Below are 24,343 nucleotides of genomic sequence, written 5' to 3' on the forward strand. Positions count from 1 at the left end.
ATTAGGACAAATCAACCTGTCTCTGGAAACATGATATGCAGGCTTTTAAAACTGCTGTGATCATTCTGATACTTAAAAACCTTCACTGGACCGGACGTCTTCACCTCACCTTTATTTCTAAAATACTTAAAAGAGCTGTTGTAAGTCAGCTAAATGACCACCTGCATAGGAACAGTCTGCTCGATGCTTTCCAGTCTGGATTCAGAGCCCATCACAGCACAGAAACAGCACTGCTTAAAGTCACTAATGACCTCCTCATGGCATCAGACCATGGACTCGTCTCTGTACTCATTCTACTGGATCTCAGTGCTGCCTTCAAAACAGTAGATCATCGCATCCTGCTACACAGATTAGAACATGAGATTAGGGCAGGATTACAGGAACAGCACTGCGCTTTTAAATCATATTTATCTGACAGATTTCACTTTGTTCATGTTAATGATGTTTCCTCCTCAGGTACAAGGGTTAATCAGGGTGTTCCACAGGGTTCTGTGCTTGGACCGATCTTGTTCACCCTACATGCTCCCTCTAGGGAACATCACCCAGAAGCACGGCATAAACTTTCATTGTTATGCTGATGATACCCAGCTGTATTTATCCATGAACCTGAAAAAAATGAAGCCGCTAGTCAGACTACAGGCTTGTCTAAAGGACATGAAGGACTGGATGACCTCCAACTTTTTACTATTAAACTCGGACAAGACTGAGGTCATTGTTTTTGGACCTCTGGATGGAATTACTTTGGCCTCCAGTATGACTGTGAGAAACCACGGAGTTATCTTTGACCAAGACATGTCTCATATTAAACAGGTCTCCAAGACCGCTTTCTTTCACCTGCATAATATTGCTAAAATCAGGAGCATCCTCTCTCAGAGTGATGCTAAAAGCTCATCCATGCTTTTGTCACTTCAAGCCTGGACTACTGCAACTCTTTATTGTCTGGATGTCCACATTACACCATCAACAGTCTGCAGCTGATCCAGAACACAGCGGCTAGAGTTCTGACAGGAAGCAGCCAAAGGGATCATATCTCTCCTGTTCTAGCGTCTCTTCACTGGCTCCCAGTGGACTCAAGAATACACTTCAAGATCCTTCTTCTAACCTACAAGGCTCTTCGTGGACTTGTTCCATTGTATCTGCAGAACCTGATTGTACCATATGTTCCTAATAGGACACTTAGATCTCTGAGTGCAGGTTTACTTGTAGTTCCTAGGATTCATAAAAGTAGAATGGGAGGACCAGCTTTTAGCTACCAGGCACCACTACTATGGAACCAGTTACCAATCTGGGTCTGAGAGGCGGACACTGCCTCCACCTTTAAGACTAGACGTAAAACTTTTCTGTTTAGTAAGGCGTACAGTTAGCCTTAGACTTTGTGTGTAGGGCTGATAGGTGTAGTTATAGTTGCCTCAGCCACAGGTATAACAGGTGTTAGGGCTGATAAAATCTTAACTTTTAGCACAGCTATGCTGCTCTAGGCCTACGTTGTCGGGGGGCACAAACATGATCCACTGAGCACCCTCTGACCTCTCCTCTACTCTCCTTAGTTTGGCTCATACTGGTAATATCGTCTCATACTATGTGTTTACTCTCTTCCTCGTAGTTTTGTGCCTGACTCTCGCTCTCTCTCTTTGTTTGCAGGTCTCAAGACCTGCATACTGACCTGCAGTCCGGCCCCTGATCTCTCCTGTGCTCATTGACTTCATCAGCCTCTGCTGCTCATCTTTGCTTTGATTCCTATCAAATTACTATTACTACTTGTAGACTGACGATATATATAGATATCCATTATAATATAATCACCGTTTCATCTTGCTGTCATGTTTGCTCTGTACTGTATCATGTTTTCTGCATGTTTGCTCCTCTCTCTCTCCTTCATCCTCTCTGTTCTGTCTCCCTCTTTTCCTCTCTCTCTCTCCTTCATCCTCTCTGTCCTGTCTCCCTCTTTCTCCTCCTCTACCCGGCCGACTAGCAGCAGGACTGGTTCCTCCTTAAATAGACGGGTCCTGCTCAAGGTTTCTTCCTTTAAAGGGAGTTTTTTGCTTTTAAGAGGGTTCAGGCTCTGGGTCTCACGCTCTGAGTTACTGTGAAGCACTTTGAGACAATTTCTGATTGTAAAATGGCTATATAAATAAAACTGAATTTAATTGAATTGAATATTTCTCTTCTGCAGCTGGTTATACAGCATGTCTATGTGTGGCATGATCTTGTGACACAATACTAAAAAAACAAAAAGCTTCATCTTCCAGCATTCTCACATAGCGGCATCTCTCTTCGTAGGGCCATCAAATGCTTCTCCATTCCGTATGGTCTGAAAACACTTCACTAGATCATCCTTGTGCTCGTACACTGTGTTAACAGGCTGTTGAAATTCCAACGTGTTGATGATGCACTTGGAAGTCGATGCACCACCACCTCATCAAGCACTGCGGTTCTCTTGCTCGATCTTGTGAAAAAAAGAAGCAAATCCTCCCATGTCAGAAAAAAAGTGACCTAAGTGATCTAAGGGATGCGAGGTTGCTTGTTGCCTTACCAGGTTTAACTGGTGGGCATAAGAGTGAACGTAGTGAGCGTTTGAATAGATGTCCTGTACCTTACGCTGCACTCCTCCAGTGGCCCCTCATACTGAAGCCCCATCATAGGCCTGGGCGATCAACTTTTTCAAAATTCAAAAAAACTCTCTTGAATGTTGTGGCGTTGGTCAATGTATCTCAGTACCAGGACTAGTTGACACCACGGCGCACAACTCTCCCTCCCTTAAATAAATGGCAAATAGTAACGTGATGAAGTTGCACTCACCACAAAACTGAGGCACAAAGCTGCCTCCTGTAGCTGTGTGCCTCGTTCTTCTTCTCTGATCCTTCAGTACTCCGTGTTTAGTCAAGTAATCACGCTTGACATTATTTTCCCTTTGGACGCCGTTTTCTTTGCACTTCAGGCAGGTTCAATTCCCCAAAATATCCTGCTGTGTCTTTGAACCTGTGGTCACCATTCACTTTTTGTTTTTTTAACACCTTTGTTCACAGCCGTACAAATCTCTGAGCTGCACGACACAAAATAATAATTTTTTGTTAATATTACTGTAGTGTTATTCAGCAGAATATTGTGGGTAGTTTAAATTTATATATAAAAATAAATTCTTATATTTATAAAAAACATTTGGGCTGGATCATATATGTTTTGGACATCTTGGTGTGGGCCAGATAGAACGTTACAGCGGGCCAGATTTGGCCCGCAGGCCTTGAGTTTGAGGATAAAAGAGTCCACAAGGTGGCGACAAGTCACCGCACTACTACTAGCAGCTAATACTGCACACAATCATTTGGATATAGTTCTGTCATTACTGTTGTTTTTCAGCTCACTTAGATAATACTAATACTGCTCTCCCTTATTTTGCCTCATCTTGTTTTTATGTCATACATCATCCTCCCATACTGGTACTGACAGACCTCGCTTTGTCTCTAGCTTGTAGTAATGCTAAAATCAAACAGTCCAATCAATTCCTATATTACAATATTATTCAAATATTTTCACATTTCTCACAGGTGTGGCCTGTATAAAATGACGTAAACAAAAAAACGTCAAATTAAAAACACAGATGTAGAGCAGACCTGTTCATAGCATAAGGGTACATAGGACTGACCTATCTGTATGGAGGAGATCAGAGGAGAGAGTCTGTCTAACCTAAGCATCAATTGCCATGAATGTACTTGAGTCACCTTTAAACCTACACACAGAAGAGCAGAAAAAGTTATGGTCTACTGTGAGCAGGCCTGATCGTAAAGTCTGACAGCAGCAGGAGCGCTCCTTCACACAGTGCGGATGGTAGTGTTGGGAGGTTCGACTCGTTACTGACTCGATTCAGTTACTCTCAAACCCTAATGTGAACGAATCTTATTGTGAGTCATTTAGTTCATTTTATAGCCGATGGCGCATGTTCCTCTGTAGTATAGTGCCGCGCATTGATATAGGTCAAGCGGCGACGTGCATTAGGTGTGAAGCGTTGTGTGTTGCTATGGTAACTGGAAGTCTTGCGTGAATAAACAGAACTGAAGAAGCCTTGGCCGCGGTTCTCAAACACTAAATACTGAAGACAACATGGTTTGCTTCAGCTGACAAAGTATAATACACAACTACCACAAGCAATTCAAAGCATGTGAAAACATAAGAGAGCAAATACACACCACAATAAAGCACCTGTTTTTTTTTTAAATCAGGAAAACGGCACAACGCACTATTCTCACGGGCGGGTCTTATTTTGCTGCTGCTGGTTTATCTGTTAATAAAAACCGCCAGGCTAGGCCACACACACCACAAAAATCCCAACAATATTTACAAAAACACAGAGGAGCCAGAGATCGATTGTTTAGAGTTCACGCTGTGTTGCAGGCAGAGCTCAGGTGATCAGCTCCGCACACAAGCAGCGCGACACAACCGGTCTTTTTCCACAAAGCTTCTCCCCTGTACCCCCAGAGTTTAGTGCAACCCGATCAGTTCCCAAATAATATATACAGAATATTTATAGTTCAGAGTTCGAGAGAACGGTCCAAATGAACCCGTGTCCCTCCGTGAGGACAAGATCAGCAGTTCCTCGGTGAGACGTCGCTCCATTAAAAAAAAGAATAAAACGCGATCTCACCAAACTCCAGTCGTTCGGGTAAATCCTTTTTAGTCCTGGGGTAATCCACTGTCTTTGGTAAATCTACATTGTCCGTAGATTCCACTTAGATCGCGGTAAATCCAGCCAGGGAAAAGGTCCACTCGTCCACCTGTGCCTTCCGTGTGTCTCCTGAGTTCCCCCCGTGTGTCCTCCGTAGAGACATCTAAATGTTCCGCACAGATATCCCACACCTCCGCAGCGTAGATTGGCATGTGACAAATATACATACATGACATTTATATGTGATGAGAAATAATAACCTCTTTTCTCTCATTTCTAAAACAGCCATGAACGAGAGTGTGCTGCTTCCCACACAGCGTGTGTGGAGCCCGTCACGTGACAGATGAACGAAGAACGAGAACGAGAAGGAATCCACAGCTCTGATCTGTGCAGCCTGAGCAGCCTATCGCATGACAAATGAACGACGGACGAGAAGGAGAACTGCTTCTTACACACTGGTAAAGTTAAAAAATATTTATCATTAAATGAACACATATGTGCAGCGGAGAGGATGAAGTACAGGAACTATTAAAGTATGTATTATTATATTTTATTATTTAATGGCGAATAACACTAAAACATATAATTTTCGAAAGCATTTATATACAGACACACTTTACATTATATACACAATAACTCTACACATCAACAAGAACCAAAGACCACTAATTAGTTATGATAGCGGTTGTCACAAATGAAGGAGCGTCAGATATCAGATTCATTTCCTTGTTTGTTTCTCAGTACACAGCCCCGCAGCTGAGCTTCAGCAAATGAGCAATCTATGAATGATCTGTGAACGATCCACGAACGATCCGTTCGTTTGCTGATCATTTGCTGCTGGTCAGATGCCACACAGCCTGAGTGGCTTGGTCGTCATGTGACAAAAGAACGAAGATCCGGGGGCGACTCGTGAACGAATCATATCTGTTTCCTGTCCTGCCAACTGAGCTTATGCGGCTGCCTGCCATGTGTGCGAGAGAACGAACATCACTGAGACATTCTGGGTTGATGTCCAGTACTAGACCTGTTCGTTTTATCTTCTGTGCAAGACTTGTTGAGTTCATCTTCAGGCCTCAATATCCTGAAAAAGAAATTTCTAATCCTCGTCAGCAGTGTCTTCTGGGTTTTTTTGTGCTAAAACCTGTATTTTCTCTGTCACTGCCTGACTTGTGTTGTTGACTGTGGATTTCTTGACTGTACTTGTTCGGTTTATCTTCTAGACAGGACTTGTCAGTTTTATCACCACAAAGAGGCTTGTTGGGTTTATCTCCAGGTCTAGCCTTGTCAGGTTTATCTCCAGGTCTAGACTTGTCAGGTATATTCCACGTCATCCTCTTCAGAGTGGACTTCTCGAGTTTCCCTTTGGGTGTACTGTTGTTTGTGTTGTTTGTATTAGTGCCAATGTTGTTTTGACCAACAAAGCTGCAGGAAGTTGAAGGTGTGGGTTCTTCAACATCTGGAAGTTCACTTGGGTCTGTGGGACTCTTGTTAGGAAAGTGTCTCATGGTCAAAAACTGGTGCCCCAGAGCTTCTATGGGCGTGATTCTCTTTGCAGGATCTGTGTGTAACATCCTTTTAAGAAGGCTTAAAAATGCCCTATTGTCTTTCCACTTCTTGACTGTTTCTGGGTCTTGGCGCATCTTGAGCAGATCATCCACACAACGAAAGTCTTCAGAAATACCACCATAGTCTTCGCTGTGCATACTGTTTGTGGTCATGTATTCATCCCTGGTTTTCAGTTGCCATGTGTGCTGCTTTCCATGTTTTTTCTTCCAGAAAAATTTTAGTGTACATCCCTTTATCCAGCACATGTTTAGCTGGCTGACCTTGCATCTTTATAATGATGCTTAATTCCTCAAATGGATCCTGGATAGGAAACAGATGGGAGTTTATATACATGAAAGCCGCCACACATCCGAGAGACCACATATCCACAGCCGTGGTCACTGGGAGGCCCAAGGTTACCTCTGGCGCTCTGTAACCAGTAGGTTGTATGTGGAAACCTTGCTCTATTTCTGACACATCAGAGGCTAAACCAAAATCAATCAGTTTCACCTTTAACGGCTTTTCATGACTAAGCATTATGTTGTCTGGTTTGATATCCAAATGTACGAGACCAATGCTCTTGAGTGCATTCAAAGCCACCAGGGTCTGGTGCAGGATTACTCGAATCTCATCCACAGGTAGGTATGTGTGGTTTTCCATGTAGTTGTGTATATCTGTATTTAACTTTTCCATTGCAATATAAGTGTAGCTGCCTTGCTTGAAATAGCCATAACACTTTACCAAATTGCACTTGTCCGGATCCAAACATCTGAGTTTCTTCAAAACGTTTATCTCCCTCATGGCCATCGATCGATATTCTTTCCTAATACATTTTACTGCCACATTTGTCAGACTGGGAAGCCTGTAACCATTCAACACGGTCCCAAAGCTCCCCTCTCCGATGAAGTTTGTGAGTAAGTACCCTGACATTTTCTGTGTTTTAAACACACAACGGTTGTTACGCATGACATCATAACTTTAAGGATGTCATGACAACCGATGATATTCTAGAATTTTCTCCTAAAACCATGACAACCATCAAAACACAAGAGTCCTTCAAATTACAAATAACATGTAATTGGCTTGTACAGCACAGCATGGCATTAAATCATTGTGTAAATACTGACATGTGCCATCAACAGGGCACAGCAGGAAACATGGGTAAAACAATAAAATTATTATTAAGTTATTAAAATATTCTTGTACACCTACAGTTTAAATTTAAAGTATGTGTTTAGTATGTATTTAGATTTTTCTGCCTAAGTTTACAAATACTAGAACTTATATACCTGGGGTGATATTAAAGGCAATTAAAGCAATGGTGTGAGCTTGCAGGTAGTGTTCACCTTCAATCCACGATCAGGCTTTTTAATTTATCTGTCAGAGCTGTGCTCACTGACCCAGACTAATGCATCATTTCATGTGCATGGGGGAAAGGTTGGGTTAACACCCCAGCCTGTATCTTTCGAGAAATAAAACCCCATTAAGTTACAGAAAGCTGGAGGGCTCCAGCTCAGGACGGGAGGTGAAAAAAAAAAACACAGAAAATCGCAGATTCACTGGCTATTAAGTCTGAAGGAGCTGCAGCAGATTGGCCCCATATGCAAGCATTTGGACAATTATTTATAACACACAACAAATCAACCACAACCTTTGTCCTGACGTCAGTGCCACTATATAAGTATCCATCCTCATGCAGTTTCTCTTGCCAAGTTTGCTTGTGCCATCTCTCCCTATCAATACATTTATTTTTATTTTCAATAGCCAGTTATTTTTAACTGCTAGACTGCTGCTCTGCCTTTTTCACCATATTGCAACACAACCACGACATGACACACACACAAAGCAGTGTTTCCCCATCCTTGAAATTAGGGAGCAGCCAACCCCTCCAACTTACCTTATTTACCTTATTTACCTTATTTGCACGATGACATGTGGTTTCTGTCTCTACATGGTGGTGTTTTTATAATTCACTGCTGCTGTCTGCACACATGGGCCCGGTGCGCATATACACAGATTGTCATTTTAATGTGTTTAATTTGTTTGGCTCTCAGCATATCACTAAAACAATATATATACAAAGCATAAACCAGTAAACTGAACATGATTATTGATGAGTTACATTTTTCCAGCAGGTACCAGAGAAACAGTACCATTGCACCCATGATTATTAGACCAGAATCTTGCATGTGCGTGTGAGATGAAATCAAATGTTGACCACAAAACAAGTCTTAATTGAGAAGAAACAAAAAGATTCTTCATTCTTTGGTGTCCTTTCAAAGCTCAGTAAAGCTGGATGTTGTATATAGCATCTCTCCACTGTATACTTCTTGTAAATCATGTCATGCCTTAAGAACTGTTCCTGTTGCCTTTCCACCACATCCAACCAGTTTGACCGTTAACACACTTAGATCTCTGAGTGCAGGTTTACTTGTAGTTCCTAGGATTCAAAAGTAGAATGGGAGGACCAGCTTTTAGCTACCAGGCACCACTACTATGGAACCAGTTACCAATCTGGGTCTGAGAGGCGGACACTGCCTCCACCTTTAAGACTAGACGTAAAACTTTTCTGTTTAGTAAGGCGTACAGTTAGCCTTAGACTTTGTGTGTAGGGCTGATAGGTGTAGTTATAGTTGCCTCAGCCACAGGTATAACAGGTGTTAGGGCTGATAAAATCTTAACTTTTAGCACAGCTATGCTGCTCTAGGCCTACGTTGTCGGGGGGCACAAACATGATCCACTGAGCACCCTCTGACCTCTCCTCTACTCTCCTTAGTTTGGCTCATACTGGTAATATCGTCTCATACTATGTGTTTACTCTCTTCCTCGTAGTTTTGTGCCTGACTCTCGCTCTCTCTCTTTGTTTGCAGGTCTCAAGACCTGCATACTGACCTGCAGTCCGGCCCCTGATCTCTCCTGTGCTCATTGACTTCATCAGCCTCTGCTCATCTTTGCTTTGATTCCTATCAAATTACTATTACTACTTGTAGACTGACGATTATATAGATATCCATTATAATAATCACCGTTTCATCTTGCTGTCATGTTTGCTCTGTACTGTATCATGTTTGTATCATGTTTGCTCCTCTCTCTCTCCTTCATCCTCTCTGTCCTGTCTCCCTCTTTCCTTCTCTCTCTCTCCTTCATCCTCTCTGTCCTGTCTCCCTCTTCTTCTCCTCCTCTACCCGGCCGACTAGCAGCAGGACTGGTTCCTCCTTAAATAGACGGGTCCTGCTCAAGGTTTCTTCCTCTTAAAGGGAGTTTTTTGCTTTTAAGAGGGTTCAGGCTCTGGGTCTCACGCTCTGAGTTACTGTGAAGCACTTTGAGACAATTTCTGATTGTAAAATGGCTATATAAATAAAACTGAATTTAATTGAATTGAATATTTCTCTTCTGCAGCTGGTTATACAGCATGTCTATGTGTGGCATGATCTTGTGACACAATACTAGGAAAAAACAAAAAGCTTCATCTTCCAGCATTCTCACATAGCGGCATCTCTCTTCGTAGGGCCATCAAATGCTTCTCCATTCCGTATGGTCTGAAAACACTTCACTAGATCATCCTTGTGCTCGTACACTGTGTTAACAGGCTGTTGAAATTCCAACGTGTTGATGATGCACTTGGAAGTCGATGCACCACCACCTCATCAAGCACTGCGGTTCTCTTGCTCGATCTTGTGAAAAAAAGAAGCAAATCCCATGTCAGAAAAAGTGACCTAAGTGATCTAAGGGATGCGAGTTTGCTTGTTGCCTTACCAGGTTTAACTGGTGGGCATAAGAGTGAACGTAGTGAGCGTTTGAATAGATGTCCTGTACCTTACGCTGCACTCCTCCAGTGGCACCCCTCATACTGAAGCCCCATCATAGGCCTGGGCGATCAACTTTTTCAAAATTCAAAAAAACTCTCTTGAATGTTGTGGCGTTGGTCAATGTATCTCAGTACCAGGACTAGTTGACACCACGGCGCACAACTCTCCCTCCCCTTAAATAAATGGCAAATAGTAACGTGATGAAGTTGCACTCACCACAAAACTGAGGCACAAAGCTGCCTCCTGTAGCTGTGTGCCTCGTTCTTCTTCTCTGATCCTTCAGTACTCCGTGTTTAGTCAAGTAATCACGCTTGACATTATTTTCCCTTTGGACGCCGTTTTCTTTGCACTTCAGGCAGGTTCAATTCCCCAAAATATCCTGCTGTGTCTTTGAACCTGTGGTCACCATCCACTTTTTGTTTTTTTAACACCTTTGTTCACAGCCGTACAAATCTCTGAGCTGCACGACACAAAATAAATAATTTTTGTTAATATTACTGTAGTGTTATTCAGCAGAATATTGTGGGTAGTTTAAATTTATATATAAAAAATAAATTCTTATATTTATAAAAAACATTTGGGCTGGATCATATATGTTTTGGACATCTTGGTGTGGGCCAGATAGAACGTTACAGCGGGCCAGATTTGGCCCGCAGGCCTTGAGTTTGAGGATAAAAGAGTCCACAAGGTGGCGACAAGTCACCGCACTACTACTAGCAGCTAATACTGCACACAATCATTTGGATATAGTTCTGTCATTACTGTTGTTTTCAGCTCACTTAGATAATACTAATACTGCTCTCCCTTATTTTGCCTCATCTTGTTTATATGTCATACATCATCCTCCCATACTGGTACTGACAGACCTCGCTTTGTCTCTAGCTTGTAGTAATGCTAAAATCAAACAGTCCAATCAATTCCTATATTACAATATTATTCAAATATTTTCACATTTCTCACAGGTGTGGCTCCTGTATAAAATGAGGTAAAAAAAAAACGTCAAATTAAAACACAGATGTAGAGCAGACCTGTTCATAGCATAAGGGTACATAGGACTGACCTATCTGTATGGAGGAGATCAGAGGAGAGAGTCTGTCTAACCTAAGCATCAATTGCCATGAATGTACTTGAGTCACCTTTAAACCTACACACAGAAGAGCAGAAAAAGTTATGGTCTACTGTGAGCAGGCCTGATCGTAAAGTCTGACAGCAGCAGGGAGGAGCGCTCCTTCACACAGTGCGGATGGTAGTGTTGGGAGGTTCGACTCGTTACTGACTCGATTCAGTTACTCTCAAACCCTAATGTGAACGAATCTTATTGTGAGTCATTTAGTTCATTTTTATAGCCGATGGCGCATGTTCCTCTGTAGTATAGTGCCGCGCATTGATATAGGTCAAGCGGCGACGTGCATTAGGTGTGAAGCGTTGTGTGTTGCTATGGTAACTGGAAGTCTTGCGTGAATAAACAGAACTGAAGAAGCCTTGGCCGCGGTTCTCAAACACTAAATACTGAAGACAACATGGTTTGCTTCAGCTGACAAAGTATAATACACAACTACCACAAGCAATTCAAAGCATGTGAAAACATAAGAGAGCAAATACACACCACAATAAAGCACCTGTTTTTTTTTTAAATCAGGAAAACGGCACAACGCACTATTCTCACGGGCGGGTCTTATTTTGCTGCTGCTGGTTTATCTGTTAATAAAAACCGCCAGGCTAGGCCACACACACCACACCAAAATCCCAACAATATTTACAAAAACACAGAGGAGCCAGAGATCGATTGTTTAGAGTTCACGCTGTGTTGCAGGCAGAGCTCAGGTGATCAGCTCCGCACACAAGCAGCGCGACACAACCGGTCTTTTTCCACAAAGCTTCTCCCCTGTACCCCCAGAGTTTAGTGCAACCCGATCAGTTCCCAAATAATATATACAGAATATTTATAGTTCAGAGTTCGAGAGAACGGTCCAAATGAACCCGTGTCCCTCCGTGAGGACAAGATCAGCAGTTCCTCGGTGAGACGTCGCTCCATTAAAAAAAAGAATAAAACGCGATCTCACCAAACTCCAGTCGTTCGGGTAAATCCTTTTTAGTCCTGGGGTAATCCACTGTCTTTGGTAAATCTACATTGTCCGTAGATTCCACTTAGATCGCGGTGAATCCAGCCAGGGAAAAGGTCCACTCGTCCACCTGTGCCTTCCGTGTGTCTCCTGAGTTCCCCCCGTGTGTCCTCCGTAGAGACATCTAAATGTTCCGCACAGATATCCCACACCTCCGCAGCGTAGATTGGCAGGTGACAAATATACATACATGACATTTATATGTGATGAGAAATAATAACCTCTTTTCTCTCATTTCTAAAACAGCCATGAACGAGAGTGTGCTGCTTCCCACACAGCGTGTGTGGAGCCCGTCACGTGACAGATGAACGAAGAACGAGAACGAGAAGGAATCCACAGCTCTGATCTGTGCAGCCTGAGCAGCCTATCGCATGACAAATGAACGACGGACGAGAAGGAGAACTGCTTCTTACACACTGGTAAAGTTAAAAAATTTATCATTAAATGAACACATATGTGCAGCGGAGAGGATGAAGTACAGGAACTATTAAAGTATGTATTATTATATTTTATTATTTAATGGCGAATAACACTAAAACATATAATTTTCGAAAGCATTATATACAGACACACTTTACATTATATACACAATAACTCTACACATCAACAAGAACCAAAGACCACTAATTAGTTATGATAGCGTACACTCTCAGAAATAATGTGTTAAATTTGTACCTTTAAGGGTCCAATGGCTTGTCACTGGGCAGTACCCTCAAAGGTACACGTATTGTACCCCTTAACCCGGGAACATTTCTGTACCTTTCCCGTTTGTACCTCATAGAGACATTTATGCACCCTGGGGTACAAAAATGGACTTAAATGGACTAGGGACTAATATGTACCCCTGAAAAGGGTACAAATTTGTTCTCTAATGGGTACTGCCCCAGTGACAAACAATTTGTACCTTATGATGGCAAATTTGTACTAAAACACACAAAATGGTCCAAACATTTTTATCCAGTTTATTGATTTGAAAAAGTTATTAAAACATATTAAACAATCAGATTTTCACATTTATAAATCTCTTCTTCAAACATGTCTCGGGGTGGCATATAACTTGTCTTCAATATGGTACATGTCAAGGGACTGAAAGTCCATTTCTTGTCCTGGTTTGATTACACTCCATTCACTCTCAAAACAGATGTGTTAAAAATAACATATCATGTGTTAAAAATTAACACATCAGCGTGTCTAGTTAAGGACAACACATTTTGTGCTTTTAACATAATCAGTGTGTAAGCACATCTAACACACATTGTGAGTTAAATATGTCAACACAAAGATGTGTTAAAAATAACACAAAGATGTGCTATTTATACAAAATTCGTTTTACTTTCTAATACAGAATTTATATGCTCAAAACCCATAGAACACTCAAATTTGCATTGAATTCAAGTGACCTTTATTCAAAATAATTCTGTCACTGCAAAAAAACATGAAATATAATTTCATGGCAAACATTAACATACATCAACATTAAACAATGGATGACCTGTAAATGATCACTGCAGGGACATCAGGTTACACCATCATAAACTGCCTGACCCACATAACAGGCAGTACCATTAACTATCCTCTCCCCAAATTTGCAAGTAAGTAAATGGCTCAGGTGTGTCACAGGTAAAGCAGTTAAAGTAATGCAAATTAGACAATCAATTTGTATCTGGATTAATATATAGTGCATTTCCACGAAAGATGACAGCAAGTCTAGGGGTCTGATGTCTGCTTATCGTTTACATTTATCATTTCATACTCATCAGTCCGCTCCACCACATATGAAAATAGATGGTCATCAAAATATTTAACAGTTAAAATTTTGAGAAAAATTAGCACCTCTTCCTTTCACAATTGGGAACCATATGTAAAATCTCTCCAAACAGACGCTCCCTCTCTTGCATCACCGTTTAAGCAAGAACACAAACCCATTTATATGTCTGGACCATGGCCAACAGATAGAGTGAGCCACATGACATTTTGTTGCAAGTGCCAATATCATACCCATGTTGTTCAGATTTCAATTAACAGATTACTTTTTTCCAAAGATCCAACCATCACTGGAAAGCGCTTGGTACAGTCATTTTTTTCATCAGTGGATCACTAATTTCCAATTATACCCTTTGAACTGATTCTTGTAAGCCAAAGTCTTAGAAATATTTATGAAATTACACACAACATGAGCAATGCCTTTTCAGGGGACCATTGCTTACTCTCAAATCTCATACACCATAACTTTAAAAGTGGGCAAACTTTATCATCATGCGCCATAGTGAGTCATAAAATGATGTTTTGGAGTGAGTGGTCTGTCTGCATGCCCATTTTGATAGATGTGAGGTTCTCAGGAGATGGTTCTGATCCTTTTGGTAGCTGTTATCAATCCTTGGCGGAACTCTTCTTCCCCTTCTGAAATTGCTTGTAATGTTATAGCTACTCAGAAGCCTCACTGGACTTTCCGCGTTTGCTGATAGCGTCTCTGATCTTCATGAAGGTTTCTCCGCAGTTCCTCAGTTTCAACTCAATGAATCCACAGTGGGACACTGGATCATAAAAGTGCTCCTGGAACACATTTAAGCAAGGAAATAGTTTTTATAAACGGCATTTTCACCATTTTTATGTGAGTATCATGCTATTGCTTTTATTATGAGCTCATTTCAGACAATGTTTTCTGTACCTATTATATCAATTGACTAATTTATTGATGTTGAACACTACTAAATTTGTTTGTTCAACTTAATTTCTCCACGGCAATTAATAAAGTTAATCTTAATCTTAAAATGTGCAAAAACATACATTCACAAACATTAATATCTCAAAGTGCATTTCATTTTAACTCACTTGATTTTCAGTGCAACTGAATATCAAATATCAAGGAAGAAAAAAATAAGATGAGGAAAACACAATAAAATTAATACTAATAGCTCTATAATAATAATCTCTATACCTCAAAACTGAGATACCTAACCTTAACTTATCTTTAACAATAGATTTATAACAAGTCGTACAGTAGCTTAACTAAATATTGCTATGCAAAATTGTAATCAACTGAATGACATTTGTTCACACTTACAAATCCTTCATTCGCCTCTTGTATCTTGATCTTTAATGATGGGAAGATTGTTGTTATGCTTTTAGCCAACATCAGTTTGTCAGCATTGGAGGGGTAACTGAAAGCAAAATAGAAGATTTTGAGCCCAGAAAAAATTTAAAATGCAATAGTGTAATAAAGATTACATCAAATTTTAGTATTATGTTATGAAGATAAGATAAGATAATCCTTTATTATGTTTCATTTTGGAGCACATGTACTATAAAAAATGATGGTCTAGATGAATGATCAATCAACTCACAATCCCCGTCGCTCAACCAGATCGCTGACACCTGTTCTCACAAGGAGTTTTCTGGATGCCAGAGAGAGCGTTCCAGATTTTTCATATTCGGCAAGTACACTTGGGGCTTTGTTATTAATTAGCACCACCAGATTGGCTGCATCAAATCTGTGCACGCCATCATTTTCTCCTTGGCATTTCTGTGAAAGCAGATTACAACACACATATTGCATTATACACACCCTCTTCCATATATAATAAACAACATCTGTAACCAATAGATATTGTAAATACCTCCAGTGGACCACTCTGACAAGCTTCACTAGCACTAGGTTCAGTCTTTAAAAGAAATAAATGTCAATGCTAATTGTGAAGATGTGTGACTGTAAACCTCATTATCATAATGACACGTACCTCCCATGACCGCCTGCACCTTCAGTGTGTGGTTGAGCCTTAAAGAGAAGATGATGTTATTAACTGACCTAGAGGGGCCGAGTTTATAAAGAATGTGCACAGGTTCAGGTTGGTTTTGTGCCATTTTTGGAAATAGAGTAACAAAGTGTACCTGATTTTGATTTGCCTCCACACATTCAACTTGGGTCCCTTGTGTTGATAGAAAGATGTGATATCTATCCAAATCCTTCAATTCCTCCTCATTCATGTCAACATCAATGTATTCCATGAAATCAGTATTATACTTTAACAACCTGTCAAGCACACAGCCAGTTTGCTGGGCTAGGCTTTGATCAATGAGATCCTTGGCACTGTTAACATGGAAAATGTTTTTAGCAACTTCTGTCTTATCTTTAAAAGTGGTTACAAGGACTTTGCTGGGTTGCAGGTTATCCTGTGTGTTCTGGAAGAGGAAGACATAGTTACAATAAGATAATCTGAACTATCAACACAGCATACAGACATAAAAAGAATGATGATGCAACTGGGACACTTTTTTCTATAAAATAAATGTCAGAAACACAAATAAGTATATCAAATTACTTATTTACACAATATTATTACTTGATTTCTTATTGTCACTATATAAATCAATTTTCAGAAGTGTCTAAAATGTCTAAATGTTTTGTCACTGAAATATTTGTGTGGCAAAAGAGCGCTGTTTACTGTGAGCGTCTGAGAGTAATAACTCTCCTGTTCACCCGGAACGTCTTCGACGTAACTTCCGGGTTAGCGTAACAAAACACAGTAACGCTAATAAGCCAAATAAACGTTTCCAGTAAGAAATAAGAGTGTATAATAGGGGTATACAAAACAACGCACATTCCGACTAAGATAACGGTCCGCTATGCCCCATTATTGCATTCAGAGCCGCTTTTCAGACGTGTCGACGATCCAGCTAGTCAGGGGAGCTACTCCTCGTCTTCAGAAGACATCTTTGATACACTATGTCAGAGCACAAAGGCTCTACAATTGGATATTTGAGCTCCTTGTGATATCGCTCGATAGTTTTGATTGGACACTGACCTGCCCATAGAACAGCCCATTTACAACGCACAAGCCTGAAGTGTCCTCTTTTCGAGGAAAAAAACAGAACGCCTCTAGCCATTACCATTCCTGAGATATGAGCGACTTTGTAAGACATACGCTCTCATGTCTTATACGACATGGTCGACTCCCCCCTCCCCCACACACCACCGCTCTCCCCAACACCGCGGCGGAGAGAGCTCGCGCTAACAGAAGGGAGATAACCAGACCCAATTCAAAAACGAAGCGCCGTTAAAAACACACACCACCACCAGTCCCAATTAATGTTAGCTATCCCCACCGCGGTGTCGGGATTAATCGTTAATATCCACCGGGTTTCATGCCGTGTTCAAACGAGCGACTATATAAAGTTCAAGTCGAATTTATGTTGTGTAATTTCGTTAATATGGTATAACACCACAACAGAAGTCTGTCTTGTGCTAGCTAGCTTGAAAGCAGTCCTGCTGAACAAAACGTAAACTGTATCATGAATTCCCTTAAAATGCGATTTAGTTGGTGGATTATTTACATTCCAAATTTACCCTGACACATTACAGTTGGATGATATATTAAGTTAATATATTAATGAATACTTACCGATTGGTAGTGGTGCAGACCAAGCGAGGCACCCTCCATCTTCTCTGTGGCGCATAGGCCAAATGATTAAAAAAGGACGCCCCCTTCCCGCCTAAACCTGCTACTGCACGGGTTTACTGGGCTGAAGCACAGGGTCTTCTAGATTAACTGTAACTAAAGGTCAAATCAATTTAAAATCCGTCATGTAAAATAACACAGACTGTGTTAAACTGCCCATTATAGTAAGTGTGTTAATAATTTTAGGCTTCTTAACACTTTTTGTGTTGAAATCAACACAAAAAGTGTTAAACATGTGACAACACATTTTTTGTGTTATTTTTTAACACATCCTTTCTGAGAGTGTTCCAGATCAACACTGACTCTGTATGCATGCAGGTGTGGAATCATAAACAGTTGGGATAAGAAGCTTTCCACACAGAAACCACAGTGTGTTAACATTTAAATATATTTGATCATGAAAAAAAGAGGAATATCCTCTGCATGCAAGTAATCAACAATGAAAACATCTTTACATGCATATTTTACACTGTCAACAAAGACCCCTGAAACACGCTGCATGTTTTTAAATGCATCCTCACTTCCTTGTATATCGACAAGACATCTCTGTAGCCCAAGTGGGAGCGATGAAAGTAGGGTATGTGTACTTGTCCCTATCACAATCTCAAATTCATCAAGAACGTTGGTTTGAGAAAACTCCCAGCATTGTCGCATCTGGTGCCTGTCACTTAAGGTTTTTGCTACATTAATAAAATTTCTGCAGCTACTCGCAACAGTCTTGAAATATTGGTGCTTTGCCTCAAAGCGCATGCACCATACCCTTCTTAGGGGGCCGTACATGGCTATAAGTCTTGCGTAATGTGTCATGTAGTGGCATTTTGGAGCGATGACATTGCCAAAAACATCCTTAAGTTTTGTTAAAAATTCACAAACAAGCAAGTTCAAAACTGATAAATGTTCTCTTTTGATTTTAGGGGCAGTTACTATATCAACTATGTCACAACAGAGCAGGAATACATTCCAATAACTGCAACCAGGTGGAACGCGGTGTGCTATTAAAAGAGGCAACAGCCTAAAAAGACACCATTTCTGAGCAGCAGACCCTGAAATTCCTAAGCCCTGCATTAGTCTCTCTGACAGTTGTACTGGTTTGTTTTTTGGTCATTTTGACCAATTTTGAGATGTTGCAGTTCTTCGTTGATTTCTTGTATAGTTATGTGTTTGTCTTTGTGTGCTTGGCACACAACTAGTTTCAGTACAAGTGGGATGACTCCTTCTAACAAGTCATGCATTATATCAGGTGGAAATGACTTTGTCACATCAAATAGCTTAACTCACTCAAAGGAGAAGGACCAGTTGCTCCATATGTCACTTTATGCTCAGGGTTTTCGGTACACGATTTTCAGATGATACTCGTGTGCCTCTGGGCTTCTCAAGACAAAGTCACTCTCATTGAATTTTTCTTTGATATTTGTGTAAGTTGCCATGCAAAAATGACAAACTCTGTGTGAGTTAAACGACATAGTAAACCCACCTAACATGTGGGCCGAAAGGTTATCGGCTGAAAATGTTGCTATTGCAGCATATAAAGTCTGCTCAATCCCATTAACTGTGATAGTGATGCCATCTCTTTCAAGTTTTTTAAGGTCGTCTAACATGGGTTTTAAAATAGTTGTAAACCACAACGTTTCACAAATGTTTGACGAACTAAAAGAGCAAGATGAATATGCTTAAGCTTTGATTGATGTTTGTTATCAAGGTTGCCTATAGTATAGTAGAAAGCACATAGCTTATGCTTGGTACGCTTTGAGCCTAAAGGATTGGTCACTTCAAATTCATCTTCATAAAAATGAAGACGTAATGCATTTGGATTATCTTTGAAGACGGGATGTTCCATGAAGTAACTACCATCACAGAAGTTGCTCAAGTATTCAGTGTCTCTTTCCATATGCCTGTTGGCCTGAATTTCATCAAAGATGTCCTCACGTGAACAGTAGTGTGCCAAAACCTTTGTGATGGGCACGTAAGAATATGTACCTATTTTGTGTCCACTTTCTGACCTCAAAATGTGATGCACAGGTTCAACCAAATTTAGCTTAGACTTACAATGTTCTTTCAACGTGTATGGTGATTTGACAGCTGCTGATGCTTTTTCAAAAAAGTCATTTGATTGCATCACATCTCTTAGTTCAGGATACTCCAAAATACTGAACCCATTTTCTTGAAGATGGTATGTAATAAAAGCATTGTAATTTTCCTTAAAATAACTAAATAGAAAATTTATATCATTTAAATTTCCTGCTGGACAGCCTGTGGAATGTTATTTTTTTCTCTACATTTTAGAATGAAGCTGCAAAGATTTTCTTTTAAAGTTTCTAAATAGTGCATCCATGGTAGGTGGTACATCTGCCTGAGGCTGCAAATCATTGTCCAAGTTATCCTCCTCACATAGGTCAGTGTCATTTCCATTGTTTAGGTCAGTGTTATTTCCATTGTTTAGGTCAGTGTCATTGCTGTTGCTCTGAGGTAGCACATGTTCTCTGTGCTTACGGTACACATGACGCCTGTAAGACTCATACAATTTAAAAGATGTCTTACAGCCATTTAGTCCACAATTGATATTAAAGTTGGATTCATGTGCATGGATAAGACCAACATGTTGAATCAGTTTCATTAAGGTGAAGGTGGTTCTTCTACACTTGGGACATCTATATGGTCGAGGCATATTTAGAAGAGTAGATTGATTGTTCTGGTAATGGTGACTGGAAGGGCCTTGTCACCCACCTCAGTAATGTTCAGTATAGTGCGTTGGAGAAAGGTCAGCGTCTTCTTCAAGTAGGGTGGGTAAGCCAGGTTGAAAACAAAGTAGGCACAGAAGGCTGCAATTACCCCCTCTTCAACTCCTGTTCCTTGGCACAGATCCACACCATCCACCCTGACTGAAATGGGAACCTTCCTGGCAAAGGCCATTTTCCAGTCACTGTCTCCCAGTTGTACAGTTGGATAGGGACTCCAACTAACACGCTGCAAAAAATGTCAAACAGTGGTGAAACAGATTAATTAAACAGATACAGCTTCATGATCAAAGTTTTAAACCTTCTTCATAATTTATCCAAAAATATGAAAGCATAGCGATTAGAAAAGCACTTTGTAAACCTGCTTTAAAACAGAAGGGCAATATTACCTGTCCTACTGAAATGAAGTGGTCCACCTTTTCTTTAAAGATGAGAGGAAGCATGACTAGCGCTGCACGAAAGTCAACTTCTGTAAGAGACAATGAAATGCCTTTAAAGTCAGTTTAGTAGATCTTAGTAAATTAACATTAATATTTTTAATAAATAAGTGAGTTAAAAAAAAAACATTAATTACTCGTAGGCACAAAAGAACATAACAAAAAGAAAATAACAGGAGAATACCTGGTAGTTGTTCTGCCAGCAGTTCCTCCCTAAGTTCAGAGTAAATTTTGGCCAATGTGGATTTTCCTTCCACCAGCTTGATCACTTTTGGTACTATGCAGGTAAAGCCCTCTTTCAAGCGATGGCACAGGTTCACAGCAGATGGATGGATTCTGTCAACCTCTTCCCACAGCTGAAAGAGTTAATAGTAAGGGGAAATTCATTGCTCATTTAACCAAGTAATCTAAACATTCATGCACAAGGCCAGTAAAAACTAAAAACTATTGCATTTTAACTGTATTTCATAGTTACATTAGTTTTTAGCATTCCAAGTGATATGATTTTGTATCACTTACGCCTGAAGGTGTTCCCAAAAAAGGGTATTTCCTCAGTACATCCTCAACTTTCATGCCATCCGTGATCTCTTTTCGACGCCATACAAAAGTACGCTGCATCCGGTCTTTGACCACAGAGTTGTCTGGTTGTATCTTTCATACTGCATATGTAGATCATGCACATGCCTCTCAATAGAGGTTGCATCCTCACCAATTACAGCAGGCACCTGCTGGAATAAAAAAAAACACAACAAACAAAAACACCAATTCATTGTCCTTTAAAATTCACTGGCATAGATGTCCATGGACCCCACAATGTAAGTCAGCATAAGAAACCTGTTGTTGACAAATAATATAAACGAATTTCCATTTGTGCACAATAACTTAGCTACATGAATCCACCCACCTCTGACACAGGTCTGGGACAGGTTCCTGCAGTTTCCGTGGACCCTCTTGACCCTCTGTTCCCAAATTTTTCCTTACTTCTTTTCACCTCGTCGTTGTGAATCAAAGGTGCACGCTCTGCTTTGAATTTGCGTTTGAGGGATTGATGCCAGGTATCCTAATATGAAAAAGTAAAAGAATGATAACTCAATTAAATGTAATTAGATTAACATGCAAGCATTACTGAATTAAAACATTGTAACTTACATAGCCATTTCCCTCCATATCTATGAGAAAAGGGTACTTCATAATAAGTGCTTTAACTACTTGCACATATTCCGCATTAGTAGGATACCTGTGATTAAAAAAAAAAAAGAATAGTGTTATGAATACTTTGCCATATAACTACTGTTTAAAAGTCACAAGTGTCTTTCATCATGGATGTGCCTTGATCTTCCTGTTAGGAGCAAATCTGCCTCTAGAACTCAACAGTTTGAAGTATATACTTATAGCACTGACAGTGACACTATAACAAATATATGGGCTACTTCTAAATTGTGGACATTTATGACTCACATTGTGTATTCTAACATTGCTTCATGGAGAACGCGAATTATCTTATGTCGATCTCTGGATGACTTCTGACATGCTTCCTTGTTATCTAGTCTGGTCTGAATGTCTCTAGGAAAAGGAGGAATCACGAAAACAGCAGGAAGTCTCCTATTTGCCTGATTTCTGACATAGGATGGGAAAGGGAGAGGAACTTATGTTACCAACACATTAGTAGTGGAATATGGTATATTTAATCTACCAACAATCTTGTATAAATTTGATATGGAGCCAATCAAGTGTCAGTCAAGTATTATTTATTTATACAAAACTTACCTCTCTTCAGCCAAAGGTTGTACATAAAGCTCTTCAGGTACTGGTTGTAAAGTTAGTGTGACAACGTCATCCTTCAGTTCCTTAACAAATTTGTTGAATTTGGCCTGTTTTTTAAATGATCCAGAAAAAAGGAATGCTATCATGTTGTCTGTCAAGCCACACTCTATTGTTTCTCCATCCACTTCATTGTCTGAAAACAACAGAGGAGGGAGGGAGAGACAGTTATTTTTCAAAGCATAAAAACGTAAACATTTTAGGTGTTTTATACAATACAGTGTACAATGGCTTCTCTTTCTCTCATCTTCCTCACCCTCTCTTTGCCTCTGTCCCCTCAGCTTTATCAGCTGTGTCTCCCTTACTAAATGTAACCTTTACCTGCTGTTCTTTTTATTAAGTCTATCAGTAGAGGTAGACAGTTTAGCCTCACACACATTATACCGACAGTCCACGATGCTCTGACCCATTAGGATGATGATAAAAGACAATCAAAAATAACGTCCCCCGTTTTTTACCAAGTATTTTAACTCGTAAAACTAGCAAGCAAAGTTTTGATACTGTATTCTAATGTGAATGACCTCGACATTAACGGATGGACTTATGTTAGCAGACAGTCATTCACGGAAGGTAAAGTAAGGAGGCAGCGCGCCTTGATCGTGATTGAGATCAACACAGCGCGCAGCAGCTTTGCTGTCATGGCCCAAAAACGTGCGCGTTGTTTAAAGATCTTGTATGAACCGTAAGGGCTCTCACTCCTCCAATAATTTACCCTCCAACATACATACACAAACACGCAACGATGCAAGCGACGAGAACAGTGTGAGCTACTCTCTCTTCAAGTGTTCCACCTATCAGAGCTATTATCATTGTACTAGGCGGTGTATGGAGGGGTTAGCGCGAAGTTTTGCTTTTTTCCTCGACGAAGGCAGAGCCGACAGACACTTCACTGCTTACATTGTTATGAAGCGGGAGGGGCTCAGTCTGTGGAAGGGGCTTGCTGTGTCACCCGGATTTGCTTCCCATCGTGCACCCAAACAAGGGTTCCTCTTCCACACGAAAACAGCATTGCAAATTATGCCAAATTCCGCAATATTCCGCGTTAAAACAGATTCTGTTTTAATCTGACAATCGCGAAAAAAACATATTCACTGGCATATGCGACCAAAACTGGCGCACTAAAGAGCTCTGCTCAAGAACCTCCATTTATGGATCGTCCCTACGTATGTCAACTAGCCAGGCAATGATGTCAGCAATTTTTAGCTAACATTAGCTACCTAACAATTAGCATTAGCAAATAATTATAATCCTTGCAAAATATTATATACACAAAATTAAATGGAATAACAAAGTACCCTCTTGGCATAACTTTAAAGTAACAGATTTGAAAATATATTTAGCTTCCATCAATAAACTCAAACTAACTAATAAGAAATTATTTAAAACGATTGCACTGATCGTACTGAAATTTAATATTGCTGTAACCTAGCACAGTGGTCCCCAACCACCGGGCCGGGGACCGGTACCGGTCCGTGGGTCATTTGGTACCGGGCCGCACAGAAAGACTGAGCAAAAAATATATTATTCATTATCTGAGTCTGCAAGCTGTTTCATTTATAAATCGATCAGATTCATCCACCTGTGCCTTTAAGCACCTGCCCAGACGCTTGTCTCGGTCACGGGATACGGAACCCCAAAATTAAGCCCACAAGCAGCAAAAATGAATAAAAAACAAACGTCTTTGGAGAGCTTCTTCGGAAAGGGGAAAAGGCCTAACGAGGAGACAGAAGAAGAGGAGCCTACCCCTTCAAAGAAAA

At 40.5% G+C, this 24,343-nt stretch overlaps 1 protein-coding gene and 1 long non-coding RNA gene across 2 annotated transcripts; both read right to left on the reverse strand.

Annotated features, from left to right (window-relative positions):
- Positions 1-15,880: 15,880 nt before the first annotated feature.
- Positions 15,881-16,887, reverse strand: LOC114427802 (uncharacterized). The gene is made up of 3 exons (XR_003669480.1): positions 16,736-16,887; positions 16,026-16,316; positions 15,881-15,912 (listed from the first exon to the last, which is right to left on the reverse strand). It is a non-coding gene; the product is annotated as an uncharacterized LOC114427802 (long non-coding RNA).
- Positions 16,888-19,925: 3,038 nt separating this feature from the next.
- On the reverse strand, positions 19,926-23,370 carry LOC114427801 (uncharacterized). The gene is made up of 8 exons (XM_028396017.1): positions 23,315-23,370; positions 22,533-22,722; positions 22,224-22,382; positions 21,915-22,002; positions 21,670-21,825; positions 20,950-21,121; positions 20,718-20,797; positions 19,926-20,557 (listed from the first exon to the last, which is right to left on the reverse strand). The coding sequence occupies exons 2-8, from the start codon at positions 22,673-22,675 to the stop codon at positions 20,261-20,263; spliced, it is 1,095 nt and encodes a 364-aa protein (XP_028251818.1). The 5' UTR covers positions 22,676-22,722; positions 23,315-23,370; the 3' UTR covers positions 19,926-20,260.
- Positions 23,371-24,343: the final 973 nt, after the last annotated feature.

The sequence above is a fragment of the Parambassis ranga genome, chromosome 22, assembly GCF_900634625.1.
Source record: "Parambassis ranga chromosome 22, fParRan2.1, whole genome shotgun sequence".
Lineage (NCBI taxonomy): Eukaryota > Metazoa > Chordata > Actinopteri > Ambassidae > Parambassis > Parambassis ranga.

Excerpts from the sequence above, each read along its gene's own strand:
- LOC114427801 (XM_028396017.1), bottom strand. The coding sequence starts at position 22,675 with ATGATAGCATTCCTTTTTTCTGGATCATTTAAAAAACAGGCCAAATTC. Across the intron at positions 21,826-21,914 it reads ATATGGAGGGAAATGGCTAT|GATACCTGGCATCAATCCCT; the intron begins GTAAGTTACAAT and ends TTTTCATATTAG. Across the intron at positions 21,122-21,669 it reads GTCCCAGACCTGTGTCAGAG|CTGTGGGAAGAGGTTGACAG; the intron begins GTGGGTGGATTC and ends TAACTCTTTCAG.